The 27,779-nt window shown below is 46.7% G+C and overlaps 1 protein-coding gene across 3 annotated transcripts in view; it reads right to left on the reverse strand.

Annotated features, from left to right (window-relative positions):
* Positions 1-27,779, reverse strand: part of LOC144938124 (disintegrin and metalloproteinase domain-containing protein 11-like) — a 95,079-nt gene that overhangs the window by 41,396 nt on the left and 25,904 nt on the right. For all 3 annotated transcript variants that reach the window (XM_078865831.1, XM_078865832.1, XM_078865833.1), the window contains exons 6-17: positions 27,541-27,604; positions 26,238-26,307; positions 24,705-24,784; positions 23,255-23,323; positions 21,626-21,697; positions 20,847-21,013; positions 18,236-18,320; positions 15,415-15,511; positions 14,730-14,784; positions 10,966-11,065; positions 4,254-4,325; positions 2,698-2,793 (exon numbers count right to left, since the gene is read on the reverse strand). In XM_078865831.1, coding sequence (XP_078721957.1) covers positions 2,698-2,793; positions 4,254-4,325; positions 10,966-11,065; positions 14,730-14,784; positions 15,415-15,511; positions 18,236-18,320; positions 20,847-21,013; positions 21,626-21,697; positions 23,255-23,323; positions 24,705-24,784; positions 26,238-26,307; positions 27,541-27,604 — 1,027 coding nt within the window. The remainder of the gene's footprint in view (positions 1-2,697; positions 2,794-4,253; positions 4,326-10,965; positions 11,066-14,729; positions 14,785-15,414; positions 15,512-18,235; positions 18,321-20,846; positions 21,014-21,625; positions 21,698-23,254; positions 23,324-24,704; positions 24,785-26,237; positions 26,308-27,540; positions 27,605-27,779) is intronic.

Genomic DNA, 27,779 nt, shown 5'->3' on the forward strand with positions numbered 1-27,779 from the left:
GTGTCCGTTGGGGATCCTAAGTCTGGACCTGGACAAGGCCTTCGACCGCCTCTCTCATGAATTCATGCTGGCGGTGATGGAGAGGATGGGGGTGTGCGGGCCCCTGGTGGAGTGGGTGAAGCGACTCTATGGGGGGTTAAGGGCCAAGGTCCTGATAAATGGGGAATGCTCCGGGATCATCCCAGTGGGATCGGGGGTGCGGCAGGGATGCCCGATGTCCCCAGTGCTATTTGTCATGTGCATGGAGCCGCTGGCGCAGATGATAAGGAATGACCAGAGGATTGGGGGGGTGGTAATACCGGGGAGCAAGGAGCAGGGAAAGGTGACCCTGTACATGGACGACGTGGCCGTGCTATGCAGGGACGTGGCATCGGTATGGAGGGCAATGGAGGGGATGGGGAGGTTCTGCGCGGCCTCCGGATTGAAGGTCAGTGTGGGGAAAAGTCAGCTCATGGTTTTTGGAGACCCGAGGCTTTTCGAGGGTCGGCCGCCGGAGCTGAGTCTACAAACAGAGGGGATAAAGATACTGGGGGTGTTTTTCTGTGGGGATAGGATGGGGGAAGGTAACTGGGAGAAGGGGGTGAGGAAGGCAAAGGGCTGCCTGGGTAAGTGGGCTGGGAGGCGGCTCACGATGGCCGGTAGAATTATGGTGGTTAAAACAGAAATATTACCACCCCTAAACTACTTGGCGCAGGTGTACCCGCCAGGTGGGAGGGAGGCTAAGGCCTTGACCACGGCGATTTTCAGGTTTATCTGGGGGGGAGGGATGGAGAGGGTGAGGAGGGCCGTGGTGTGTCTGCAGGTCCAGAATGGGGGGAGGGGTGCCCCAAATGTGGGGTATACCCTGCAATCGACCTTTGTCTGCAATGCGCTGCGGCTGTTCTTCTCTGCGGAGCCGCGGGGCAAGGCAGCGTGGTATATGAGGTACCGACTGACGTGGCGGTTGCGGGGGCTCGGGATGACTGAGGCAGGAAGGAGCACCCCTTTGGACTGGCCGGGGGGCTGGGTTAGCGACGTGGTGGGGAGCTACGTCGGGCAGCACGGCCTGAGCCGGTGGGGGGGTCGGTGGGCCCCCAGGGAGGTGCGGGCTGCGGTGGAGAAGGAGGAGGCCTGTGACGAGGTGGCCGGTGCGAGGAGGGAGACGCACGGGAAGATTTGGAGGAATGTGGCGTCGGCAGTGCTCACGAAGGAGCAGCGGGACCTGTCATGGCTGGCTGTCCGAGACAGGTTGGAGACGCGGGGTTTCTTGTACAGCCGCCAAATGGCGCATACCCCCAAGTGCCCGAGGGGCTGCAACGCGGATGAAACTGCGGCGCATGTGATGGTGGCGTGCCCTTTCGCCCAGGAAGTCTGGAGGAGGAGTAAGCCGTTGCTGGCCCGTTTCGCTCTATCAAGGGTGACGGCACGGGACGTCATGTGGGGAGAGCTGCGGGGGGTGGGGAGGGAGGACAGGGACCGGGTGTGGGCTGTAATAGGAGCGACGAAAGAGGCGCTGTGGAAAGCGCGAAAGAAAAGGCTGGAGGGGTCCCTGACGTCCCCGTTGGAGACATGCTATGCTGCGAGGAGACTGTTGGAAAGGGTGGTAGAGATGGACCAAGGGAAAATGGGGCGCGAGGCCGCAAGGGAACGATGGAAGTGGCCGCTGCCCAGGGTGGGCTAGGGCGGGGGGGGGGGTGGGAGGTCCTCGCCGGCATCCGGGGGTGAAGGTGTGCATGGCTGGAAGGGGAGGCTTCCCCTCCGATGCTGTGGCACGGGTGATCCCGGCCCAGAGGATGGGTCGGTGACTGAGCGGGACCTTTAGGGCGCGAGTGAGGGGGCGCCCCCTCGGGTTTCGGTTTGTTTTTCGGTTTGTTGTCACCGCCGAGATACTGAATAAAACTTAAAAACCGCAATTACCAGCGAAACGTCGTACTCAAATTGTAAATGTTGTGGTTTCACGCTTCAACACACCGGTGGGCTAAAGCAGTGAACTATTTGTCTTTTGTCAACGTGACACTTTTTTACTGATTGGCCGTGTCGGGTGGTGGAGGGTTACGACACATTTATAAATAACGTGATCTAAACCCAAAAACGTTGATTATGAATGTTTCGTCCCTGTGTACCCTACAATTCCCCCTGCCCCTCTCTCTCTCTGTTTCATATACCTCTCTATCCATCTCAATCATTGTATATTTCTAGCATCTCTCCATCAATTCGCGAGCTCCGCACACGATGTACGTGACTAGACGGCTCTCTCTGCCTTTTCAATTGCCCCACACATCACGCCCACCAACATCATCATCACCTCGCCTTATTCCAGCTGCACCCTGACTCCGAATCCACGTCGACGACGACACGTCTCATCTCCCCACAGCTCTCTTAACGTTTTCAGGATCTAATTGACCTTTCCTTCTTTAATTGAATCTCTCATCACTGACCAGCTCTCCCACTCTCCTCCCATCTCTATCCCTCTCAAGTCTTCTTAGCACCTGTCTTCATCTCCCTAATTGTTACGGTATTTTGTTGTTCTTATAATTTAACTTTTTTACGTAAACAACATCACGTGCCCACTGTACACATGTTCACCGTAACAAGTCCCTGGTTGTCAAATGTAGCCGGTCACCGTATGACTGACACTCGCCACACGTGAGAAAGTAACTTTTGGTATCACTGTCAGTAACAGCGACTTCGTGGACAATTGCAATGCGGTTTACGAACCTGACATTCCGAGTCGCAGCAGAGACCATTTCCACAGAGGGCTTCGTGTGTCAGGGTGCATTTCTTGCAGCAGTTACCACCCATCTTCTCGCATTCCTGAAAAGAATACAAGGACAACGTGTTAGGTCAGAGGTTTCCAAACTGTGTCCGTGGACAACTGGTGATCTGCAAGGCCGTGGTGAGAAGAAATACTGTAATTTAAGGCGTAGTTTTTATTATTTTATGTATTTATGTATTATTTAACTTCTTTCGTAACCGTACATAGCTAATCATGCTAATCGGAGGTGCGATTTTAAGCATGTTATTGATGCATGGAGGTCCGCGACGAGGCCCCTGGGTGAGAAACGTGACTCGGCGTGCTAACGTTACAAACACGGCGTCGTTGCCAGGCTGAGAGTATCTCCCCTCTACTACCCTATCAGTGCAGCCAAGATGCTTGCAGGGAACCAATATTGTTTGTGGGCCGAATCTAAGCGTTAGGCCTCATGTGGTCAGTGGTCGTAAGAAATGAAGTCGTGGGCCGTTTCTGGCCTGCAGCTCCTAGATCCCACACCCCTAATCTATGGATGAGACATTTAAATGGACTCTCAATGGAACTGTTTTTTTCTAATATAAACAGTTGATTAGCTTTCATTAGCCCATTCTATTTGCCGTTCCATATTCACATATATTTTAAAATCTTCCCCATTGTGGAAGTGTTGCAATGGTAATGTGTCCGTAGCGTCAGCAGCAGATCCAATTATGTATGTAGAATTTATTTCGCACCGTACATCTACAACCATGCTAAGGGGCCATTCATTTAGTACGTACGCATGGAGGGGGGAGGCGGGGGTTAACCCAAATGTGTACGCTTGCGTATGGGGAGTCGACTGGCAATGTATGTACGCATAGGAAACGGGGGGGGGGGTGAAGCCTCGATAATAATTTGTCTACATTGGCCTTCAAATCAGTTAGATAGTCCGGCGGTGGATTATCTGTTCGCTTAAACACGTTGATATTATCAATCCTTGATAGTTTCTGCGTGGATTAAATATCGGCCGTTCTATAGGATTCGGGGGGGGGGGGTGCGTCAAGCGTACGTACGCAGGTGGGGGGGGGGGGGTAAAAAGTACGCGTGCATACAGGGAGCGGGGGAGGGGTCAAGTTTCGACCGATTTTTGTGTATGTACTAAATGTACAGCCTTGGGCTGTACATGGATTCCTCTACTCACGAAGATTCGACACGAACTTTCAGAGATACGTATGTCCAGTTGCCTGTTTGGACCGAGAGCCGTAAGGTCAACCGCCGCACAATAGATGGCGGTGGTGGCATTTACATCTGCAGGACATGCAGAACCAGTGGCATCTACAGAAGATTGTACAACTTTTAAAGCCATTCTCCCTGTTAAGTGTACATGCCATACAACGTGTTTGGAATCGACATGAGTAAAGTTGGACTTACGAAAAAATCGACTTAGGAACAGACCTCTGTAACCTAAGTCGTTTGTAAGTAGAGGAATCCCTATAATAGGGAATCAACACACAGAGCCGTCTTCTGAAAAGCGTGAAACACTCACAGCGGAGGAGCCACAGTCGCATTCTTCTCCATGCTCCACAAATCCGTTCCCACATTCTGGAGGCTGCAAGAGCTACAGAACAGCATTAGACCACTCTTAAGACACATTTATACTTACGCAATCTAACCCAAACACCTTTATTAGGAATATTGGTCATGAAAGCCTACGTCTTAAACTTAGAATATTTACGTTGCCACCATTCCCATGAAGATCACTCACAGATTCCTCCACGAGCGATCAACCAGACGACCTACCACCACTCTTTCGAATGATTGACATCGTGTTCATCCATCACAGACCAGGCCGCAACAACTCACTCACCCTCTGGTGCACTCGCCGCCCACTCACCGATTCACTCACCCACTCACTCCACTCGCTAACTCAACAACAGCAACAACCGCCATTCGACACTAAGTGGCGGTGACATCACCATGACGCTTGTGTCAGGCTATGTGCCCCTTGAGGCCACGTGAAGTGTTGAATGCCCGCTGCCAGGAGGTCTCGGGGCAGACCCAGATGCCACGGGTCGACTGACTGAGACGACTGGCTGATTCACCACCTGTGCCTCCTACTGTGCCAACTTGCTGTGCTTTAGCCACTCGGCGCTCCGCTCATTGTTGTGAGCATCGCTCCTCCGCCCTCCGTTGTTGTTGGAGGGCGACTGCCTCCAACTGCCCAGTAGCGTCCTTCACGAGCCTCCTCCACAAAGGCCGATCATGACACCGCTGTGACCAGTCATCGGCAAGTCCACTCAGCTCCACAACCTCCTGTACCACATCACTCCATGTCTTCTCTAGCCCGTGCCACACCCGTTTTGCCCCCTCGATCCGGCCAAACAAAAGTTTTTTAGGCATGTGGTGGGTGGGCATGCGGGTTACATGACCCAGCCAACGCAGCTTTGTCCGCCGGAGGACCTCACCGATGGGACTTTGTCCAGATTTTTCAAGGATTTGTGAGCTCCTCACACAATCCAGCCTGGTTAAACCCAGGATGGATCGTAAGCAGGCCAGCCTAAATGTTTCTAAACGGCGAAGATGATCCATTAGGGGGGTCCACGTTTCGCATGCATAGAGAAGGGAGGGAATGACTGTGGCCGAGAAGACCTGAAGCTTAGTGTGGAGCGAGAGACCAGGTAGCGTTACGCAACCGATGAAAAGATAATGCCGCTCGACTGATTCGGAGTGAGATCTCTGCTGTTAAACCGGAGTCAGTCATGAGCACACTGCCAAGGTATGAGAAACTCTCCACTCTCTCCACAACTGCCCTATCACCAATTGGGAGTTGTGGAGGTGGAGTGTCTGATGGTACAAAATACCCAAACAGGTGCTTAGTTTTGGTGGACCTGATGGTAAGGCCCCAGCTCTTGGTGGCAAGCTCCAGGTTCAGCAGCAGCGCCTCCAACTCCTCCTTTGAGTGAGCAGCAATCACCAGATCATCGGCATACATAACGTGGTTGACCAATAGGGAGCCATCAACTTGACCGCACCCGGGCATCGATCAGCCTCCCATTGTATCTGTACCAGATGGAAATTCCTCTGGTACAGCTATTGAAGGCTTCACGAACTACGTGGTCAAAATATAAGTTAAATAATGTGGGAGCCAGAGGACATCCCTGTCACACCCCAAGGTGTACAGGGAATGGCTCTGACTCCCGGCCACATAGTTTTAAGCTGGCCCGCTCACCATCATGAAGGTCCTTAATGATTGTGAGCAGAGGTTCAGGTACTCCGAAAGCACGAATAACAACCCAGAGCCCAGGCCTACTGATGGTTTCATAGGCCTTGACCAGCAGACGTAGAAAAAATATGGCATGTGTGCAGGACCGCCCTTTCCTGAAACCGCATTGGGGCTCCGCAAGCCTCTCCCAGGCGTGCCTAGCAAGGCGGTGCTGAATAATCCTTGCCAGGACCTTTCCTGGCACACTGAAGAGTGAGATGCCCCTGTAGTTGTTACAGTCTGTGCGGTCCCCCTTTTTAAAGAGGGGGACACCGGGGCATCCTTCCAATCCTGCAGAACCCGTTCAGTGCAATCTGGGCACACCCTCCCTCAGCATTTCGCTTGGGAGATCATCTCTGACCGGTGCCTTTCCTGGTCTCAGACTCTGGATCGCCCTCAGTACTTCCTCCACAGATGGCAGCTCAACCAGCCACCCACAGGGGGTGACTTCTTACAATATTTGAGGCACCGCAGCCTCGGCAGGGTCATCCTCACTATGTCCCACGTTGTTTTCCTGGGTGAGGGATTTCCCCTCGCCCAGGACCTCACAGAAATTATCAGCACATCTGCAAACCTGTTCCTGGGGGTTGGAGATTGGATCCCCGTTCTTTCCCCTAATGATGGTAATAGGTGTGGCGCTGTAGGGTACTTTTTTGAAGGAGTTAAAGAGTGATTTGTGATCGCGAGCCACTGAGGCAGACTCCATCTCCTCAGCAACCCATGACCACCACCCATCCTTGCAGCGCCTCATGGCTCTCCGAACCTCCGAGCAAAGGCTGCGGTAAGCCTCCTCATTCTCCGACGTGGGATGCTGTAGCCGATGAGAGTGGGCCTGTCGCTTTTTCTCAGCCAGCTTGAACACCTCCTCTGTCAGCCAGGGTCTCTGGGTAGGTCTGGACCGTGTACCCAAAGTAGCCACAGTCCTAAACCTCGCCCATCATAGACGCCTGTCCCCCCGGGGCCTCCGGCACAAGCTTAATAAGTTTTATGCATCGTAGTTTAGTGGTAGTTAATTGAAGGTGGAAGGGTTACCAGCCTCTCCCACCCGTCCAGAGCCCCCATTTGGCCGCTGTGGTGGCTACAAAAGCCATGAGGGGAAAGACCAATCTGAATTGGCCCTCCCCCCACGGCACTGCCCACGACAGCGTTGCCCGTCCGGCACCATGAGGAGGTAGGGGGTTGTTAACTCACCTACTTAGCCACCCACTCACCACACTGTAGACCACACCACTCCTCTACTCTTCTTCCTGCTTCTTCCCTAGCACTGCTCAACAGTTGAACTTCCTCCCATCGTCTCTTTCCCCCATCGTGTCTTTCCCCCCCAAGCTCTTAATAATAATCCGGCTCAATTCAAGACACATACTACAACACCCTTATCTTTTACAACTTTGGCACGTGCCGTCTGTCGCTGACCCACTTGACGTTGTTTGAACTTTGGGCCTGTGCTCAGCAACTGAGTAACAAAAATATTAAGAATATGATGCTCAATGATGTATTGCTTTACAAACACGATTAACCATTTGGATGTTGCACCATTTCTCACATAACGTGTCATTGTTTTGCCATTTAATCATCACCATCATCACCACCATCAGCTATTGCCTCTCCACTGCTGGATGAAGGCCTGAAATACACCATCGCCATCACTCACAAGACTGCAATGCCACGATCCATCTCCGGATCCAGATTTGCTGGGGAATGTGGCCCGTGGATTTAGGCTGTCGTAAAAGGGGAACAGTTTGGCCAAACTTAACCGATGCATTCACATTAAATGAGTAAAACAGCGGCAAGCCGTGGCCTTACTGAATTTAACACTGCACAGAGCACACGATACAGTGTGTGGGCAATCGGGCTGTGTCGTGGTTTAACATTGAGAGCCTTACAAGGAAAAACAATATAACAGGTGACATCTTGAGAAATGGGCCATTATTCATAGCACGTAAAATGGAATGTAGCTTTAAGACGGATGACGGCTGACAAACCTAGCTGTTGTGTGTCAATCAGCTCATTTTTTTGCAGCTTGCTACTGATGTGTCGTACGGAGGATAGACACTGACTCTTGAGAATATTCGTGGCTTTCTTGAGAGAAGTAATTTTCTCGTCCCGATGCCTCTATACAAATACTTTCACTGTGACAGCAACGCTGCAGGCAGTAGACCGACGTTGTCATGGGATGCCGTTTGACGAGTTACTCTCTTTACTCTACATATTATCAACACTGCCCTGTGTAATAGTATCCATTATTGAGGTTTTTGAAAAAAATTTGTCGCGAAAGCCTACGTGTTAAACTGTGTAAAAGTAATCAACATGAATATTACTCTTCTTTACTGACAACTTTGAAGATTAATGCTGTCTTCTGTTTCCCTGGTCAGTGCATCGTTGGTGTCGTATGTTCTTGTATAAGCTGCTCAGTGTGCACGTACAGATTGTTACGATCGAGCGTTCACACTGACACATCATTACTCGCTTTTACATACATTTTACGTCTTATGTATTTACGTTTCTGACGGTGTTTTGATGCTTTCCGGTTGTAATTATTGCTGTTGATGCAATAATTGACAATCTTTTCTATGATCATTACATTTTTACGTAAAGCGCTCTAAGAGGCGATCTTTTCGCGGAAGGCGCCGTACAAAATAAAGATTGATCGATTGATTTGATGCGGTTTATTTACTGGTGAACTATACGGACACAACTCGAACCAGAACACCGACGCTCTCGTAGCAAAGCCAAGGAGAACGTCTCAATCCTCAGATGGGTGTCGGGGATCCGCATCGCGTAAGAATATTGTGAAGACACACACCTACGGTTGCCAATTCACTTTTGGTTTGCTGACTGAAAACTCAGCTTTTGCATTGTCCATTCGTTTGTAATTCGTCCAAGTATTGTCGAGCGTTGTATTGGGAAGCCAACGAGAGAGGAGACAATGTTTTGCCAATATAAGTAGAAATGTTGAACTTTTTTCGCACCGTACGTAGCCAACATGCTCACCAGGCCCTCGCTTGCTTCATGAGCTCACAAGAAGATTCTCAATCTCTCTCTTCTTCGTTGTCATACGGCTGACGTCGATGTAGAGCAATAGAGAAATGGCTGTAATTTTACATTGAGGTGGTTGATGAACCAGATTATTGCGTCAAGGAGTAGCGGAGTGGTTCTGATCTGGGTGACCATAGCCTCCGCATCTGCTGCCACGGTTTGTGTGCATGCGGTTTAGAGTTGTGGCCATTAGCTTGGCGGAAGATCGAAGCCAGGAACGGGTCTTTCACACGAGGTGTTTATAATAGGGACAGAGTTACGAGCTCCTTCGGAGCAGAAATCGACATCTCATCATTCTACGGATTCGTGCTGTAAATACCACGTATAGTGATTTACACGCTAAGCAATGCTTTTGTAAATAGCCTTGAAAAGTCTTGATGTTGCTTTTTATTCTTATCTTCGTTTTCTCTCAGACGCTAGGTACCTCACTCACTCCATGAAGCACCTGATTGAGCTCTTTAAATTAAATCTCCTTAGCAGACCATATATATGGCGTTCAAGCGCTGCATTTAAATTGCACTCATTTTCCTTTTGGAGATCCATTGGTTCGAAAAGTTGATTTAAATTGCTTGGTTGTATACTGGAACAGTGGACCAGACAACATGTGAATCATTGACAAGATTTTAAGTAAAAAACAATACTAATTATTCTTCATTGTATAATTTTTTTTACTTGTACACCCTTAAATCCATGTAACTGTTTGTTTTTATCGTGATACATTAAGAAACACCTAAGTCCGTGCTCTGTGGTCGCCTGGGTGAAGAAAAGAGTCGGCGACGTCTCTACCCCAATACTGGCCCAGCCGTGCTCGACGCAACGAAGGGAACGCGGCATGCGCTCAAAAGGGAACACGACGAGCACGTGCGCGCGTGCTGTGGCGACAAAGGTGGCACCCAGTGCCGGATGAAGTTAGTGAGGGGCCTATGTTATAAAGGGACCCTAAATAAATAACACTAAACATTGAAAGACACATTTTTTACTCGCATAGTAAATTAATTGTATTTTTTTTCATTTTCTATACAGTCAGATAATACGACAAATCGCTAACCTTAAACACCCAGTCGTTCATAAAAGTTGAAGGCAGTATACCTACTATAATCACCCAGGAATGTATGTCCTTAACGCTCGTGAGGTCACTCCACATCGGTCAGCCACCCTCATTAATATTCATGAGCAGGTGACGTTCGCCAAATGGACACCCCCCCCCCCACCATTATTATTACCTTCTATAATGAGCCAAAAATGTCTGTGTGCAACGCTCGTGACGTCACTACACATTGACCAGCCAGCCTCATTAATAATCATGAAGAGGTTACGTCCTCCAAATGGACACCCCCCCCCCATTCATAATAATGAGTAGGTGACGTCACTCCACATGGAGCACCCTCCCCCTCATTAATAATCATGAGCAGGTGACGTCACTCCATATCGAACTGCCCCCCACATTAATCATCATGAACAGTTGACATCCTCCAAATGGACACCCCCGCGCCATTCATAATAATGAGCAGCTGACGTCACTCCACATGGGGGGCTGAGGCGCCTCCTCCCCCCTCCTCGGCGTCAACTCACAACCCTCACTACAGGGGCAGAACCCTCACGTCACGCGATCTCCGTAACGCTGTTGAGACATCAAAGTAAAAAGGACGTCATGATGAACAAGGGATTATAACCTTAAACTGAAATAGGTCTGTGTCACTGCACCCTTACAAATTGCACACGAATGGATGCAATGAACATCGCGTCGTGGTCTGCTTTTCGCTTGCAAGTTTCAGATGTACTGCAATACACCCGTCCTTGGATGGACAAAAGGCTAGTAGTACTATAGTAATCGAGCAAGTGCAGAATCACTGAACCGGAATTGAAGCTTGAAAGCATTTAGCGCGGGGCTCTTGAAAGTGCGGTGCCCGTAGCATATGTAGCCACTTTTGCTATGAGAATAATCCGGCACTGGTGGCACCTGTGTGGGCTTGTTGAAGAGGCAGGCGCCACCACCCTGCTGCAGCAGCTCCTGGTATTCCACGAGGCTGCACTGGGAAAACGTCCGTGGGAGGTGGAACCTGGGTGGGGGGGGGGACGAAAACCGAGGCGTTCGTTTACACCTCGCATCAGTTTCAATGCTCTTGTTATTTGATTTGGTTTTGGTATTAAATGCCCTGATGATTTATGCATCATTGTAACCGTTCATTTGCAGAGCTTCTTGAATTTCACTTCTCAGGCTGTCACCATCTGACAATTTCTTAGCCCGATGAATGAGCCACTGCATTCAAATAGGCGTCAGGATGCGTTTTCTTTCGGTAAACACTGTGTGTTATTCTAGATTTGAAGTTTTCGTGACTGCAAGGATCCATACGTTTTGGTTCTTTCGGTAAAGTCACGTAGGTGGAAAAAAGAATAACGACGTTTCGGGCGCAACACAAGCGTCCGTCGTCAGGTGGGGACAACCACAGCAAGAAACAATTGCTGAAGTAGGCAACCAAAGCAAGAAACAACTGCTGAAGTAGGCAATTGTTTCTTGCTGTGGTTGTCCCCATCTGATGACGGACGCTTGTGTTGAAATACAATGCAATACGTCGTGATTTAATTTTTATTCATTAAAATTTTATTTTATTTATTATTTTCACCTACGAGACTTTACCGAAAGAACCAAAGAGTACTGTGTGTTATTTTACCATTTCTACCCCGTCCGAGTTCTGTCAGCTTCCACTTCCATGGTAAACTGGATGGATGGGTTTTGTTGTTATTGTTGTTATGGCAAATAACAAGAGCATGGAAACTGCCCAAGTAATTAAAACGATCAAAATACCGTACATTGCGGGAGTAACTGATAAACTAGCCAAAAACAAAACATCCGAGTCAGATTTGGCACGGTACATAAAATACAGAATGTAATATCTGGTACGAAAGATGTATTACCGAAGCTATCAACAGAAGGTGTGTACAGGATTAACTGCACGTGTGGTAAATGTTATGTTGGGCAAACAGGACGAATGATCAGCACGAGACTAAAAGAAGATCAGAGAAATATTAGATTATCCCAAATGCAAATGTTAGCAGTAGCAGAACACGCATGCCAACAAGGACACTCCTCTCTCTCTATTTAAGGCCTCGACACAGAGGCGTTGTGTCTCTGTGTGTCTCTGTGTGTCTCTGTGTTGTCTCTCTCTGCTTGTGTGTCTGGCTGTGTCTCCGTGTCTGTTTTGTCTCTCTATCAAATTTATCAATCTTTGGAAGAACGTAATCAACCAGGTAGGGTGTTGACTGTTGTGTTAGCCAAGTCTCTGTGTTGTATTGCATTGTATTTCTAAGTTTACTAGGTTTATTTTCGACCTGATGACGATTGCTTGTGTTGCAATCGAAACGTCGTATTCTAAAATTTAAATTTTTTTCTTTCGACGTGACTTTACCGAAAGAACCAAACAGTAATTCCTGCAGTCACGAAAGCTTCAAATAAAGTTTGAACCACCTCTACGGGGAGGATTTAAGTTTGTTTTCTCTCTCTGTGTCTCTGTTTGTCAAATTACACACTTAACTTCTAATTTAGCAATCTTTGGAAGAACGTAATCAACCAGGCTATGCGTTAACTGTGTGTTAACCGACTCTCTGTGTTGCATTGCACTACATTTCAAAATTTTTGCTAAGTTCGTCTTCTCAAACTTCCTATTTCTCTCTCTAAAATTTACCAGGCTTGTTGGGTCTTTCTCTCTCCCAGCTTCCGCGGGGTGGATTTCCACACAACTCTCTCATTGACATGCTAATTTCTCTGCTCCAGTAGACCCAACTCTCTCTCTGCCCCCCCCTCTCTATTTAAGGCCTCGACACAGAAGCGTTGTGTATCTGTGTGTCTATGTGTGTGTCTCTCTCTGCTTGTGTATCTGTCTGTGTGTCTCCGTGTCTGTGTTTTGTCTCTCAAATTTAACAATCTTTGGAAGAACGTAATCAACCAGGTAGGGTGTTGACTGTTGTGTTAACCGACTCTCTGTGTTGTATTGCATTATATTTATAAGTTTACTAGGTTTGTTTTCTACCTGATGACGATTGCTTGTGTGGCAATCGAAACGTCGTATTCTAAAATTTTAATGATTTTCTTTCTATGTGACTTTATCGCAAGAACCAAAAAATAATTCCTGCAGTCACGAAAGCTTCAAATCAAGTTTGATTTTTATACTGTTGAAGTTTTGTGCAAAACTAGCTACTACTGGCCAAAAATAATTAGAGAATCCATCGAAATTCAAAGAAATCAAAATAACTTTAACCGTTCGGATAGCTACCACCTTAGTGCTGCGTAGAAGCAAATCGTCAAACAATACATTATTTAGATGCATGCCTACAAAGGGGAGCGTACTTCATTAGGGATTACCGTTGGTACGGCTATTTTAATAAACACAATAGACAGGAAGGACAAGTTCAAAGGGCTCGCATAATGCACATGCATAATGTACGTTGCCTCAGTAATCCCCCCTCCCCACATTGTGCAAGAACGCAGAAGGGTGGTCAACACATCTACGCCTCTATATACGTGTAATAAAGGTCGTGGAAGCGACTTCTGGAATCCGGTCTTTATTTGTCTTTCTTTACAACACTCCTTCACGCTGCTGACAGACAGCGTGAGAGGGATAGAGAGAGAGAAACGCGCGCTGCCACGTGGCAGCCTGGACCCCCGCTCTCGCGTGGCCTCTCCCTCCGTTTGTTCCAGTTCTGACCACGTGTTGTTCGTCTCCACCCCTATTTAATACCCGGGTCACGTGGTACCTTTCCACCAATCCTGGTTAGCCTCTATGGAATCTTCCAGACTCCATCGTAGGCTCCCGGGACCACGCCCCTGACTCGTCTCCCCATTGGCTGTGGCTAAAGCCAGCAGAACCAATCCTCTACTTACAGCTGTCACCTTTCCATTATGTCAGGGCCACGCCCCTAGGCTTCCCCCCATTGGCTATGGACCAGGACCGGCAGAGCCAATCATCGTGACGAGTTGTGATCCGTCAGTGACCCAGATATATCCTCACATTACATAAGGAACGAAACAGTAAGACTTCTCCACAAATCTGGCTATCGCCTGATGAAGCTAGTTGTAATTACTGGCGAAACGTCGTACTCAGTTTGTAAATGTTGTGGCTTTGCTCTCCAACACACCTGTGTGCTGTACTAGTGACGAATTGGCACGTTCTGTTTATGTGACAACCTTTACTAGTTGGCTGTGTCAGGTGGTGGCGGGTTTTAACGACACATTTATATATTTACACGATCTAACCCAAAAACCTCTGTTATGGATGATATTGGTCACGAAAGCGTACGTGTTAAACTCGCTCCTAAACTGTTCAGGCAATGGCCCTTCTTCAGAGCAATAAAAAAAAATCAAGTAGACTATTGGTACCAAAACGTCACCTGTTATATTTGTAATATTTTAAGGCCACAGTGTTATTGACGAGCTTGTTGAGTTTTTAAGTCTAAATCTCGGCTATGGAACCACCGGACAGATTTCTCCACAGAAAGCCTAAGTGCTCTCCTTCGTCTTATTATGTAATCGTTCGATCCCGATCCGCCTCCAATACTCGCCCTGGGAACACATTATGCCCTGCGTTTCACAGTTGTGCCCATCCAACAATGATTTCGATTCGTTTCGGCAAAAAAAAATTGTTTGGGGAATTTAATTTTGCTCATATTTATCTTGAGCCCAATTTTTTTTTCCTATCAATGTTTGCTGGAAATCTTTCATTTTCTTACCCAGAATCCTCCATCATGATGCATCCGTTCCATTTGTCCAGACACTTGCAGCTCACTGCGAAACAACCAAACGCCGTGTTTAAGCGCAAGAGGAGCTACTGGGCACTGCTTGGGCGCACGCTCAGTTCACCTGGCGGCCGCCGCCACAGGGTTTGGTGGTAAACTAGAGTTCGATTGTCATTGAAAAATAAAGCCACCGGGAATCTGCCCGGATGAGCCATTGTGCTCGCAACGATGACGGGTTTTTTACGACAGATTCCGGTAGCCGCTGTTACATGTTGTCACGGTTTGATCCGGGAAAACAAGATTTTTGTTTGATTAAAAAAAAGAAATTTGGGCAATACACAGTTAATTCACGCCTTAAAAGATGAATATGGCACAAAATACTCTTGAGGAGGGTATATTAAACCGTGCATGAAGGATACATTTTTGTTTTATAAATATCATCAGTCATCATCATCATGATCCACGGTTAATCCACTACTAAATAAAGGTTTTCGCAAGCCATCACCATCTCTCGTGAGAGCTAGATAGCAGAGGTATATTTAGAATGGATACACGAACGATAGAGGGGAGGGAGGTGTATTTGGAAGAGGATAGACGAGCAATGATAGAAGGTATATGTACTGTGTAAGAGGATAGATGTGTGGAAAGGATATATATGTTTACAACATTCTGCAAACACCTGAATCATCTGCTGAATGTCTCGGCTCCCACATCATCCCAAGGTTTTGTGCAATATTTTGAGACAGTGTAACAGCCATACCTTCAGGATTGCTATACTGAGAGAAACAAAAACACAATAAATCATCAACATCACCTCCACCATAAAATCACGTGTGTATGTTGAACTGCTTTTCCACCGTACGTAGCCAACCATGTTGATCAGAGGCGCGGGGCAAGCACAACAAACCAAACAAAAAAAGCAGTTCTAAAGAAATTAGTTTTCAATAAAGATTTAAAAATGCATCGTTCCAGTGGCTTCATTCAAGTTCATTTAGCTCAAGTTCATTTATTAGGTATAGCCCTGTGAGCCATTCAGCTCTTGAATCGGGTGCAACCGCAACAAACAAAAAACAAAAACATGAACAAAAAACATCTTAAAGTGAATATGCAAACAGAAAATCCAAGAAAAGACAGCAAAAATATTGCAGAAAAAACACCGTACACCAACGCTGTGTGCAAAAATCCCAGTGGGATGCAAGTCAAACAACAACAACAACAACCACAAGACAGCTTAGATTAAGGCCATCAGGCTAACTCTGTACTACAACAAACAAACATGGCTAAACCAATACACTTTTCGAAATCACCAAAAATAAAGCCATGAAAGCAATGAAAAAGCAATCATAGGAACTGTGACGGAATTTTCACAATAAATGGCATAAACAACATGTACTACCAAAACCCTGCAGCCATAGCTGGCTGCATGAGTCACTCCACAACAGCAGGAGCATCAATCGGAGTATTGTAATTTTTCAATGCACCTTTAAGATCAGCACACTAAATCAAAACACAGGTCATACTTTGTAGCTATCATCCGGAGCGAAACATTTTATTTTAGGTCACTGAATAGCACTGGCAGCTAGGGGTGTACAACTCCTCTAGAGCAGTTTTGAGTCAAGATCTCATAGGTAGTGACTCAAGTTTCAATTTATTGGCAACAGCATTCATAATAACGGAAGGGAAAGCGTTTCAGACAGCAACAGTTAGAACAGCCATTGACATCAGCACCCGTCGCATCGGCGCTTCCCAAAACACAATCCTGTGTGCGCTGCCGTGGCAGACTCGTGATAATACAGAACACACACACAAACTACGAATAAAGGGCCTTGTCTCAGCACCACAAACAAAACTAAATGGCATTAAAGTCCATCGGCCAATGGGCCTTCTTGGCAATGTGTGTCCAACCCGGCATTTGTTTTAATAACTAAACAGTGCTGATGAGACTTACAAGATCGAAACTGGTCCAGTGTTTTCCTTTCAGAACAATCCTCCAGAAGGCCCATAGCCTGATAGACCCCAATGTCATGTTTTTTGGTCCCCCCCAATGTCATGTGTTGTTGACGTAATGTCTAGAGAGGAATAATCCATTCAGAACACCATCAGGGTAGTGCATTACCCTGTACTCGAGAATAATCTGTGGAAATGAATATCACATAACTACTTATGAAATCTGTTCAAGCGACCTCCTATCTGCATGAGAGGTCAGCACTTTTCCACCTGGCCTGCTGTGGAGAGAATTGTTTGTGGAATGGCAGTCAACGGAGGTAAGCAATCTCAAGGGATGTAATTCATCCAAATTAAATCAAAGGCACATTTTTTATTCTGGGATTTTTGTGCATTCACTGGTGATGAGGTCACCACGTCACTACACCTGGTCGAATCACAAACAGCTCCCTGGGTCTCAGGACTATGTTTATTGGAGTGTTCAGTCAATTCCAACTTCACGAGTGTGTTGCATTTACCCAGAGAAAACCCACACATACGAAACGTGTATCAAACACCACATTATGAACTGAAAACAAATACAGTAGTCTCTCGATTATCCTCGTGAGGTTTATCCGATTTGCGTGGCTTTGCTGTCCACTTCGTGGGCGGAGTCTTCTGCGTGGTAGCAGGAAGTGTTATCACTGAGTACGCGCATCGATCGGTCGATCGTTCGTATTTGTTATAAATCGAAATTGACTTTTGTAATAAAACATTCCTTACTCGAAATTGTAGTTTTGTTCATTAACAAACTAAATTTTCTTAACTTAAACATACTTTATATCTATATTAGTGGCTTTTGGCATAGAGATCGACAGGAAATATATATTTTATCCACGATTTTGAAATATATCCACGGCCGCCTCCCCGTCATATTTATAAATAAGTGTATCTCTTGTGCTAAAAGACACCTCCTGCCGCATAACATGAAATACAGCTAAAATACTCCCCACAACACCACAGTGGCTCGGAGATGTTCACTACCTCGCCTAGTATACAGGAGGTCACGGGTTCGATCCCAACCCTGTTGCCTGGGTATTTGGAGTTTGCATTTTCTCTCCCCGTGGTCGGGTGGATTTTTCTCCCTTTTTCTGCCTCCACATTTAGAAACATGCGTTTAAAAGTATTTGGCTGCTATAAATTTCCAAATGATAAGCCACTTCTTTGAGCTATAATTTGTGGATAGGTCGCTTCTGAAAAAGAGCTATATCGCTCAGTGGGCTTTACCTGGTAAAATTTTAAAAACTGTAAAAAAATTGCATGAAAAGGGTTAATATTCTGTGTGGCCATTGTGGACATGGACCAGAGTGAGACGAGCCTGAAAGCCTGGCCTTTTACCATTTCATGGCAGTGGAACAAAAGGAGCGATGTGTACTGGTTTCACTTTCATTAGAGACATCAGTCAAGTTTCGTCACGGTTCACTTGCCACCTTCACCGCTTTAGCATATATACAATGGGAGCTTTGGGATGCCTGCGATGAAGGCCCCAGATAGCGGAGCATTAGCCAAGCTCTTACCTCATTGATGCCTCCTCCTTTTGCAGTGGAACAAATGCTTCCAACAAACGCAGCGCCACTTCTGCTGTTCAGAAATGTTCTCCCACTAAAAAGCACAAACACATGTGTAGAGGTATTATCGTGCACTTCCCGTGCTGTTAGCCGGTAGTATCTCACACGTGCCAATAGGGGGCGGAAGAGGGGCTGAGCCCCAGTGGTAATGGACTATGGGCCACGGAGCCCAACGGTAACCAAGATGTAGACCCCAGACCCCAGGAGAGGGGCTGGGGGATGACATCACCCCCCAGGTCCTGATAGAAGGATCGAGAAGGAAGGTGTGGCCGGGGCGGAGCGAGCCACGGCCCTGCATAAAAGCCGGACCTCTGAACGGTCCCGGCAGTCGTCGTCCACCCGCAGATCGAAGAGGTCTCCTGAAGAGAAGAGCCAAAGGGCAAGAGCCGTACCAGTGAAGACCAACAAGCTTCACGCAAGAAGGGTGTAGATTAGCCAGTGAGAGGCGTATTAGTCTGGAGGGGCTACCTCCTTATTGTATCGGGTGTAAGGGGCTGTTACCCCTTTGTGTTAAGGAATTATTGTGAAATAAATTACGTGTTGCCCCAGAGAGACTCTCTAATCATTTAACCCACTACACATGTATTTGCATCCACTCCGCAAATAGTCCCTGATCAGGTCTTTAGAGGATCACAGAAAAAATTCACCCAGAGGCCCAAGTCAAAGTGACTTCCTGCTCAAATGAGCATTGAGGCATTGGCACTCATCTCTTGTTCACAGCCCTGAGCCAGTGGTCTAAATTCCACATTGTCATGGCGGGGAGGGGGGGCATGTCTATTCCATAAGACAACCACTGTTGACTTCCACACATAGTAATACTAATTTTATCGACCCCGATGGGATCATGAGGCTGAGCCAACCCCCAACCACGATATTAACTCGCAACCTTCAGATTGCGAGCTGCCTTGCTCTACCACGGGGCCACCTGGCCCAGAGTTCGGAGTTTACACAGTATAAATGAACTGTTCATACTGCTTTGTTATAACCCGTAGTTGCTGTGGGTGCATTCACAATACGCTGCACATCGTCTGCTCCACGCTCTACGGTGGACGTTAAAGATTCCTGACGCCTTTCGAACCGAGTCGGCCACTGTGTGCCTGTGTCATGCTAACAACAACAAAATAGAAGTTGTAAAAATTACCCCCCCCTCCAAATTACTCAATTTGGATTACACAAAGCAATCATCGCTCCCTACTGGAAGACTAATACCCACTTGCAGGCCAGGTGCTGAGTAACCCTTGTACCACACAGGAACAGCTGGCACTGGGGGTGCCCTTTTAAAAGTGTTGTGCTGAGATGTGATGTAAGTCGCTTTTGTGGCATGCACAGCACTCTTAGACGGCCCAGACATAAAGGAGGGAGGCTCTATCGAACACAAACTATTGTGGCTGCGATTCTAGCAACAAAGAAAAAAGTCAACCTGACTAAAATCATTCAGAGTCTCGCTACGGCGGCACCTTGGGTGACGTCTCGCCACCGTGGGCCTGCATGCAGCACCGCCGCTGACCCTCACGTCTGACAATGGGTAGGGGGGGGGGTGCAGGCAGAAGACGCTACGAAAGTGACTCGCGAATGCCAATCAGAAACGTGGCAAGTATTGATCGCGGTTGTAGTCAGGAAGACGAGATCGCAATGGGTCAGGGGTAGCGTGCAGATTAGAAGGGGGCAGGCTATGGACACAGGCACTGGAGTGGCACCCAGAGGGCGATGGTGGTCGCGATGGTGATGAGACCATGCAGGTTGGGTGTCGACCGTGCAACAACTTCAGGCTGTGTCATACAACGTGAAGGCAGCAGCGAGCTGTGGTGGCATCGACAGCATTGCCTGCGATGACCTTTTGACTTTGAACACGTGACTTTTTCTCTGGGTCCTCCGGGTTTTCCCTCCACATTTAGAATCGTGTTTAGAGTATTGGTTTTTCTAAATTTCCACGCGATAAGCCACTATCATTTGTGGCCAGGTCGCTTCTGAAAAAGAGTTTCATAGCTCAGTGGGCTTTAAGTGGTAAGATACAATTTTTTGTTCTTGTTTTAATTGTCAATTTTAAAGTGATTTGTTTACCTTTCCTGTACTTTGCACCCCTATCGTGTTTTTTTACTATTTGTTGTTGTAACATTCTGGATCCGCCTGTATTGGAAATCAGTGAAATAGAGCTATAGAGCTCATCGGATTCCTCAAGTATACATGAATATTCTGATTCTGAAGACAACGGCTGTTTATGTATGATGTATTGTATGTATGTTGAACTTCTTTCGCACCGTAGGTAGCCAGCCGTGCTAATCGAAGGTGCGGGGGAAGGACAGCAAACTAAACATAAAAAGCAGTTCTAAAGGAATGAGTTTTCAATCTAGATGATGATTTAGAAGTACATAGCTCCAGTGGCTTCCTAATATCGGGAGGAAGAATGTTCCAGACGGCCGCAGAAGTGCATCCGAAAGCACGCGGTGCGGTGACCGTCTTTGTTAGATGGTTAGCCAAAAAAATAAGTTGATCACCCAGAGAAGCCAATCAGGCACAGTCGCAGGATCCCGTAGCAAACAGAGAGAGGGAATGGACTCACGTGAACAGGTGTACTGTGTCACTCCTGCCCGACATGTTCTGCTGCCGGTACTGCATGAAGAGGTGCAGCATATGGAGAGGATCGTCGCTCTCCACCAGCCGGTTGCGGTCCGTCCACGTTTCCATGGACACCAAAACTATCCGAGTGTTCAGCTGCTCTTTATAGATCTGGAGTGAATTTAAAAAGACAGTAATTTTTTTTGTGTTGCTCCAGCAATGACTCATGCATACTGGCGCATACTAATGTCCACCCTCAGAGCGCCATCATGCCTACACACAAGATTATGATTGATATGAAGTTGTTACGATCATTTACGATAAACGGCGTACGTATTTCATAAAAAAATAATTGTTCACAATTGTTCACAATTATTTTAGTTTTTCAGCTATTTGTCACTGAGCAGCAAGCTACTGGAGTTAACAAGATTGTTATTTAATTAGTTATGTATCGGCACACTACGTGTGATAGCCATGTTATTTATAGATTGTGCTACACACGTAAAATATAGAAATGCATGTGATATTTCAGTGGCTCTTCTCTGACAAAATCTGATACACTACTGAGAATATTGAAAACACATTTCTTAATCTCATGTGCTGATGACTTCAGTGTCAAAATCAGAACACAGCTGGTGACGAAAATGAAACGTGTGAGTTTGTTCGTTATTCACATTTGAATATTTCGCTTCTTATTTCAGCAGATTCTGGAACTCGTGAGACTGTCCACCGAGCTCCCTTTACTACCACAACGCGCACGAGCAGTGACACAGCGATACTCACGGCATCCACCAGATTCACCACGGACTTAGCAAAGCTGTTCGTGTGCGTCAGCGACAAATGATGTTTCTTAAACTGCAAAAACATATCCACATACACAGCACGATTTAAACAACTTTATAACCGTGTAATTTTGTTTTTATTATTCACAAACTTCAATCAACGGTTCAGAAAACGTCGAGTGAATAACAATCTTTGTGCGCATCACATGCGACAAGCCACTCACACCCACCACACCTCATCTCAAATCTTCGAAAGGCAGGCCCCATTGACAGCGGCCCCTGTGCGGCACACGGCAGCTCAGCACCTGGCTTGGAAGCGTGTGCAATGACTGCTGCCATCTGTCATCCTTATTGGGTAATGCGTGTTGCCACTGTGACGTTGACACTGAAGGGACACGCCTCCTCCTCTGCTGCTACTGTTACCGGTGAGGAAGCGCGCGCTCGCTCGCCCGACCGCCCACAGATCAATCATCCACGGGCTCCTCCGAGCACATCCTGGGGCCTTGTCACCAACCCCCTAATCTGGGCCGCGTCGGCCCCATGGCCTACCCCAACCCCAGGTCACCCCTTAGCACGGCTAGCTGTCTCCCAAGTCCATGACCTCACCCGCCGTAACGTCGCCAACTTTTCCACGAAACTAAAACCAGACGTGCATCTCAATCAGCTCAGACTCAGCCTCGGGCTATCAAAATAAACTCCAACAAAATACCGCTATTCATAATACAGATTTTTGGGTTAGATTGCATACATATAAATGTGTCGTTAACCAACCACTACCCGACACAGCCAAATAGTAAGGGCTATTAGTTACCCACAAAATGTGTAATTTGAGTACGACGTTTCGCTGGTGATTACAAACAGCTTCATCGGGCGATATTGTTCGTGAAAGCCTACAAAGCAACTGCTGCCACCCGAACACATGCCAATTCCTGGACTGTCCACGTCCAACCCGGACAGGTGGCAACCCTGGCTTGCCGCTGAGTCAGCTCCACCCACGATTCTCGCCTTCCCCCAGTGCTTCCCCCACTCTGGTGCAACGTCTCGACATTCTTCTGCATTTAGATACTTACAAAAATCAAACTTGTATTGTACACTGTTGTTGTTGTTCTCATAAACCATGACCCTAAAGTGTTTAAGCTCACTCAATTAGCATCCTTGCCTCGCCTGCATGGTAGCGCAGATCTGCCACGTCACAGCCTAGTTACTGAGCTCTTGGTAAATTAGGAGGCAGTTGCATATCATAGTACCCCCTCTCCAGAGGGTGGAGAGACTCGACAGATCAAACTCAATGTTTTCACGAAATGGAATTGACAATGGAATAAAAATGAGCACTCGATCACGTTCCAAAAACCATGTGATGGATTTCACAGAATTGTGTCTGCGTGTCCCTCTGTAATAGTAATTGCCCTCAGAATATAGGGCTCGAAAGATGAAAGCAAACAGAGGTATTTGAGGATGATATTAATAATAATGGACGTCTTAGCGTGTGGAATCTGCAGGGACAGTTTGTCCTCCTGAGCACTGCACGTCCAACAGACACTTTAATTACGTTGTGTAAAGTTAACAGAGGAAAATGTGACCGCTATGCGCCAACAAAAACGTGTTCACATTCACGAAGTGATTGACTTACCATGAAGTAGTCATTCACTATGGCCAGCTCCACATATTTTGTTTCATCATAAGCACTCTTCGTGTCAATCTAAGAAGGAAAGCTTTCAAATGTCAGTACATTTCTGGTATGAAGTCGTGACATTGTGAGTATTTTGATATGGCTCATGGTACATTTGTATATGCAGCACTCGTATCCGGATACATCACATTTAGAGCCCAGGACACAGAGGGCGCACACGAGGATATTCATGTATGTTGAACTTCTTTGCCACAATTCTGAGAAAAATCGCCTGATGATGGTCTCAAACGGTGTTAGACCAGAGGACTCCGAAGGCGTGTTAGACCAGAGGTCGGCTTTGGCGTCCTCTGGTCTAAAACGAGGCTCAAAAGAAGCTGTCTCTGGTGTGGACCAATCAGTTTCAAGGACAATGCATATATTAATAGAGTATGTTTTTTGTTTGCATTCTGACCACAAGCATTGTGGTTAATACAGACATGATTCCTTGTAAAAGGTTTCAGTTTGGTGTTTTAACATCTTAATACCTGTTTTGTTGCCTGAAAAAATGGGAAAACCCTATTATCATGAATCATAATTTAAATTGATCAACTTGGACTACATCCTGATCGGCGGTTTGAATATATATTGCTGTAATGTATGTATAACGGTAAATTAATATTTAAACAATGGCCTGGTGTGAATCTAAACAACCAACATTGCCAAGAATATATTTGACCTACAGTGGTATGAATCCATTGCATCTCCAGTGGAGTGAATGTGTAATAACAGCCATAGAGGGTTCACGTGGGGATTGGCTTGCCGGTCCTGCTTTGTAGCCAATAAGGGTTGAGACAAGGAGCATGGCCCCGGCGTGATCATGGAATGTCAGCAGGGGTGATTGGCCTGGCCATTCGGGGCCCCAGCTAATGGGGAGCCGGATCAGAGGCGTGGTCCCGGGATTGACAGGGAACCATCGAGAACGGTCAAGGCTGTCCATGGAGGATTGGCTGGGGGGTACCACGTGACGAAGGGATTAAGAGAGAGAGAGAGGGAATGATCGAGAGCAGACTTGGGAACGACAAGAGCAGGGTCACGCGCGTACGGGGGCTCTGGGTGCCACGTGCGCGGTGGGGACTTGGTGTGAAGTCTGCCCTCTCTCCGTTGTCTGCCAGCAACGGAGAGTGTGTGAGTAAAGTGTATTTGTGGAAGTGGAAATAAAAAGGACTGATTCCGAAGCCGTCTCAAGAAGGATTATTACAAATGTATTGAAGCGACGGTGGTTTGAATCAATGAAATCTACAGTGGAGTGATTCCATAGTATTCATGTGCCCCAAACGGGGTTAATAAGTAATTTAGTGTCCTTATGCACACACAAGGAGACAAAAACTCAGAAAATTGTGCAAGTTAAGAGTTTATGTAATATTAAGCGATGATATAATTGTCTAACTTCCATATGGAAATGCATACATACCATCCTCTTTATCCTTTTGATAGAAATTGTACGCAGTACATCACTCTTCACGTCAGGATCTTGTTTGAGCGATGTGCGTTCTGTATGCAAAGATATTTGTATCAATAAAACACCGAACCACAGCTACTGTGGGTGACTCGTGAGACGCCATTAAAATCACAAAATGGACACATACACTTACCGACGCTATAAACAGCAGTTTCTTAATTCCTTCTAGATTTGAAGCTTTCGTGACTGCAAGTATTCATATTCTTAGGTTTTTTCGGTAAAGTCACGTAGGTAAAAAATCTGAAGACGGAAGCTTGTGTTGCCTCCGAAACGTCGTGATTTTTATTTTACTTTTATTAATTTTGATTTTTTTTACCTACGTGAGCATGTTTCTTTCTATGTTTTGCCACAAGTACGTGTGGTTAATGTCGACTTGATGCTTTTCAAAAAGGTTTCTATTTGGTGTTTGAACATCTTAACACTTCCTGTTTTATTGCAAGCAAAGGTAAAAGCTAGTCTTATTCTAGCTCATGGCTATTTATATTTATTAATTCAGTTCAACCAAGTAGGCAGAGCCATACCAACGTTGCATCCCTTGATGAATGTAATCACGGCCAAAAGTGTCATTGTTGTGCCAGATGCCCAGTTCATCTCGCCCAGTAGCCATTGCAATGGAGAGCTACAGCCTGGTGACCTCGTCCCTTGGATGCACTGGGCAGTAAACTTGCGGAGAGCCATGCCACGAATCGCACGACACGAGTTGAGCGCCACGCCGGCGAGATCAAATATATGATAGGTGACATTTCGGGTAATGACCCGGCATACAGGAGGTCGTGGGTTCGATATATATTTGAAGTTTGTATGGTCGCATGGATTTTTGTCTGATTCCTCCGGTTTTTCCCTTCACATTTAGAAACATGTATGTATTAGCATTTGGTTACTATACATTCCCACGCGATGAGCCGCTTCGTTGAGCTATCAATTGTGGTCAGATCACTTCTGAAAAAGGGCTATATAGTGCAGTGGGCCTTACCTGGTCAAACACAAAACAGCAAAAAAAATACAACAAACGGTATTTCCATTGTCAAGCCCACCTCTAAACATAACCCTCGCCACAGTATTCCCATCTGGGTTCAATTGTGAATAACAAGCAGTGTTGATCACTCTTCTTATCAATTTACAAAGGAGATGAATAACATAATCACAATTTACAGCCATTTGTCAATCCACTGCTGGATGAAGGACTCCCCCCACGCCCTGTCGATCGTGGAGGTTGCTCTGACTATACTTCACCACGCTGTACAGCGTGGGCTGGTAAAGGAGGGTCATGCAGGATCGGTTCAGACGTCACTTGCTACAGACGTTTGTCGTCACCGGAGAATCAAACCCAGGTCGCCGGGTTAATCGCGCAGCGTGATAATCACTGCGCCACCGCTCCATTGCAAAGGGAGGTACAACGCGCACGCACTGAAGAGATGCGCGTGCGTGTCTGCATGCGGCGTGAGATGCCAAAATAAGCGGGGAGATGTTTTTTTCGTTTCTGACCGTAAGCAAATGGCCTGACCGCGGGGCCCAGTCCCGTGTTTCTGTAGACGGCATGTGGGTGCTCCTTGTCCTGCACACATCAAACGTGAATCATCGAGTTACTTAATTATTCATAATAGTGTCTGACACGTCGCAGTCCGTCCTTGTAAAGCTATATAAATATATAAAAATACATTTACAGCCCTTTGTTAAGTCACTGCTGGATGAAGGCCTCTTCCATAACTGGGGTTGTTTAACCATACTTCACCGTGCTGGTCAGTGCGGTTTGTTTAAAAGGAGGGAGGGACCAGGACTGGTTTAAAAATCACTTGACACTGATGTTAGCCATGGCCGGGATTGAGACTCGGATCGCCGGGTTCATAATGCACCCATCCACCTATTGCAGCACCGCTCCACTGAACACAGATTATGGACACCCATTGTACATACGGCATGGATAACAAAATGGAAATTTAAATCACTACACTCTTCTTGGTAAAATAACATCAACTGTAATCGGTATGCCATTGTTAACATGGAACAATCTTAGTATGCACAGCAAACGTCACGCATTGTCCAAATAGCGCGTCAATGACATTCTTGCGCTCATAAACACCCACATATACAATGAACCCCCCGATCGCCTTTGTCTCCCTAGTGACAATGTTTACACACCACACCAGGTGCTCATTTGAAACAGAGTCGACCTAGGGGAGGCCCAGGACCGGTTCAATTAATCGTCACTGGTGTTGGCCATGAGCGGGAATCGGAACTCGGGTTTCCGGGTTCATAGCGCAGTGTGCTAACCGCTACACTACCGCGACACCTAGTATCTCTCTCTAACACACACACACGTGGCCCCAATTTCCCATGGCACTGCTCCGGCTACCAATTGGCGACAGGATATTTTGGGGAATGAGGCTCAATTGATCCCTCATGGCAAAATCTAGCAGAATCACTTTTGCAGAACTTCTGTAATTCTGCATAAAGTGTGAAAACTAACTCTATTTGAATCAGGCCCAAAAGATCAACCACCTCGTTTAATATATGCTGTGCAGATCTTCGAACTATAACATCATATTCATCTTACCTCTATATAAGGAACGAAACAGGTAGACTTCTCCACATATCTGGCTGTCGCCTGATGAAGCTAGTTGTAATTACTGGCGAAACGTCGTACTCAGATTGTAAATGTTGTGGCTTGGCTCTCCAACACACAGGGGTGCTGTACTCGTGACGAATTGGCATGTTCTGTTTACCTGACAACCCTTACTAGTTGTACGTGATCTAATCCAAGAAAACCTCTATCATGGATTAATCTTACCTGTTTACTGCTCTTTCTCAAAGGAAGTATCAGGTAAGTAAAGTTCCCATCACCAAACATTCCACTGCAAAATGGAAAACAACAGCATTGATTAGAAATATGGTCGTGCACATCTATAGCTTTACACTTTGCTGTTTTGTTTTACAAGAATATATTCCTGAGAATGTTTCAAGGTACTGCAACAACAACACATTGTTGATCGTAACAAATGAATATTTGGTGACACCGCATCGGCAGTG

This window comes from Lampetra fluviatilis, chromosome 21 (assembly GCF_964198595.1).
Source record: "Lampetra fluviatilis chromosome 21, kcLamFluv1.1, whole genome shotgun sequence".
Taxonomy (NCBI): Eukaryota; Metazoa; Chordata; class Hyperoartia; order Petromyzontiformes; family Petromyzontidae; genus Lampetra; species Lampetra fluviatilis.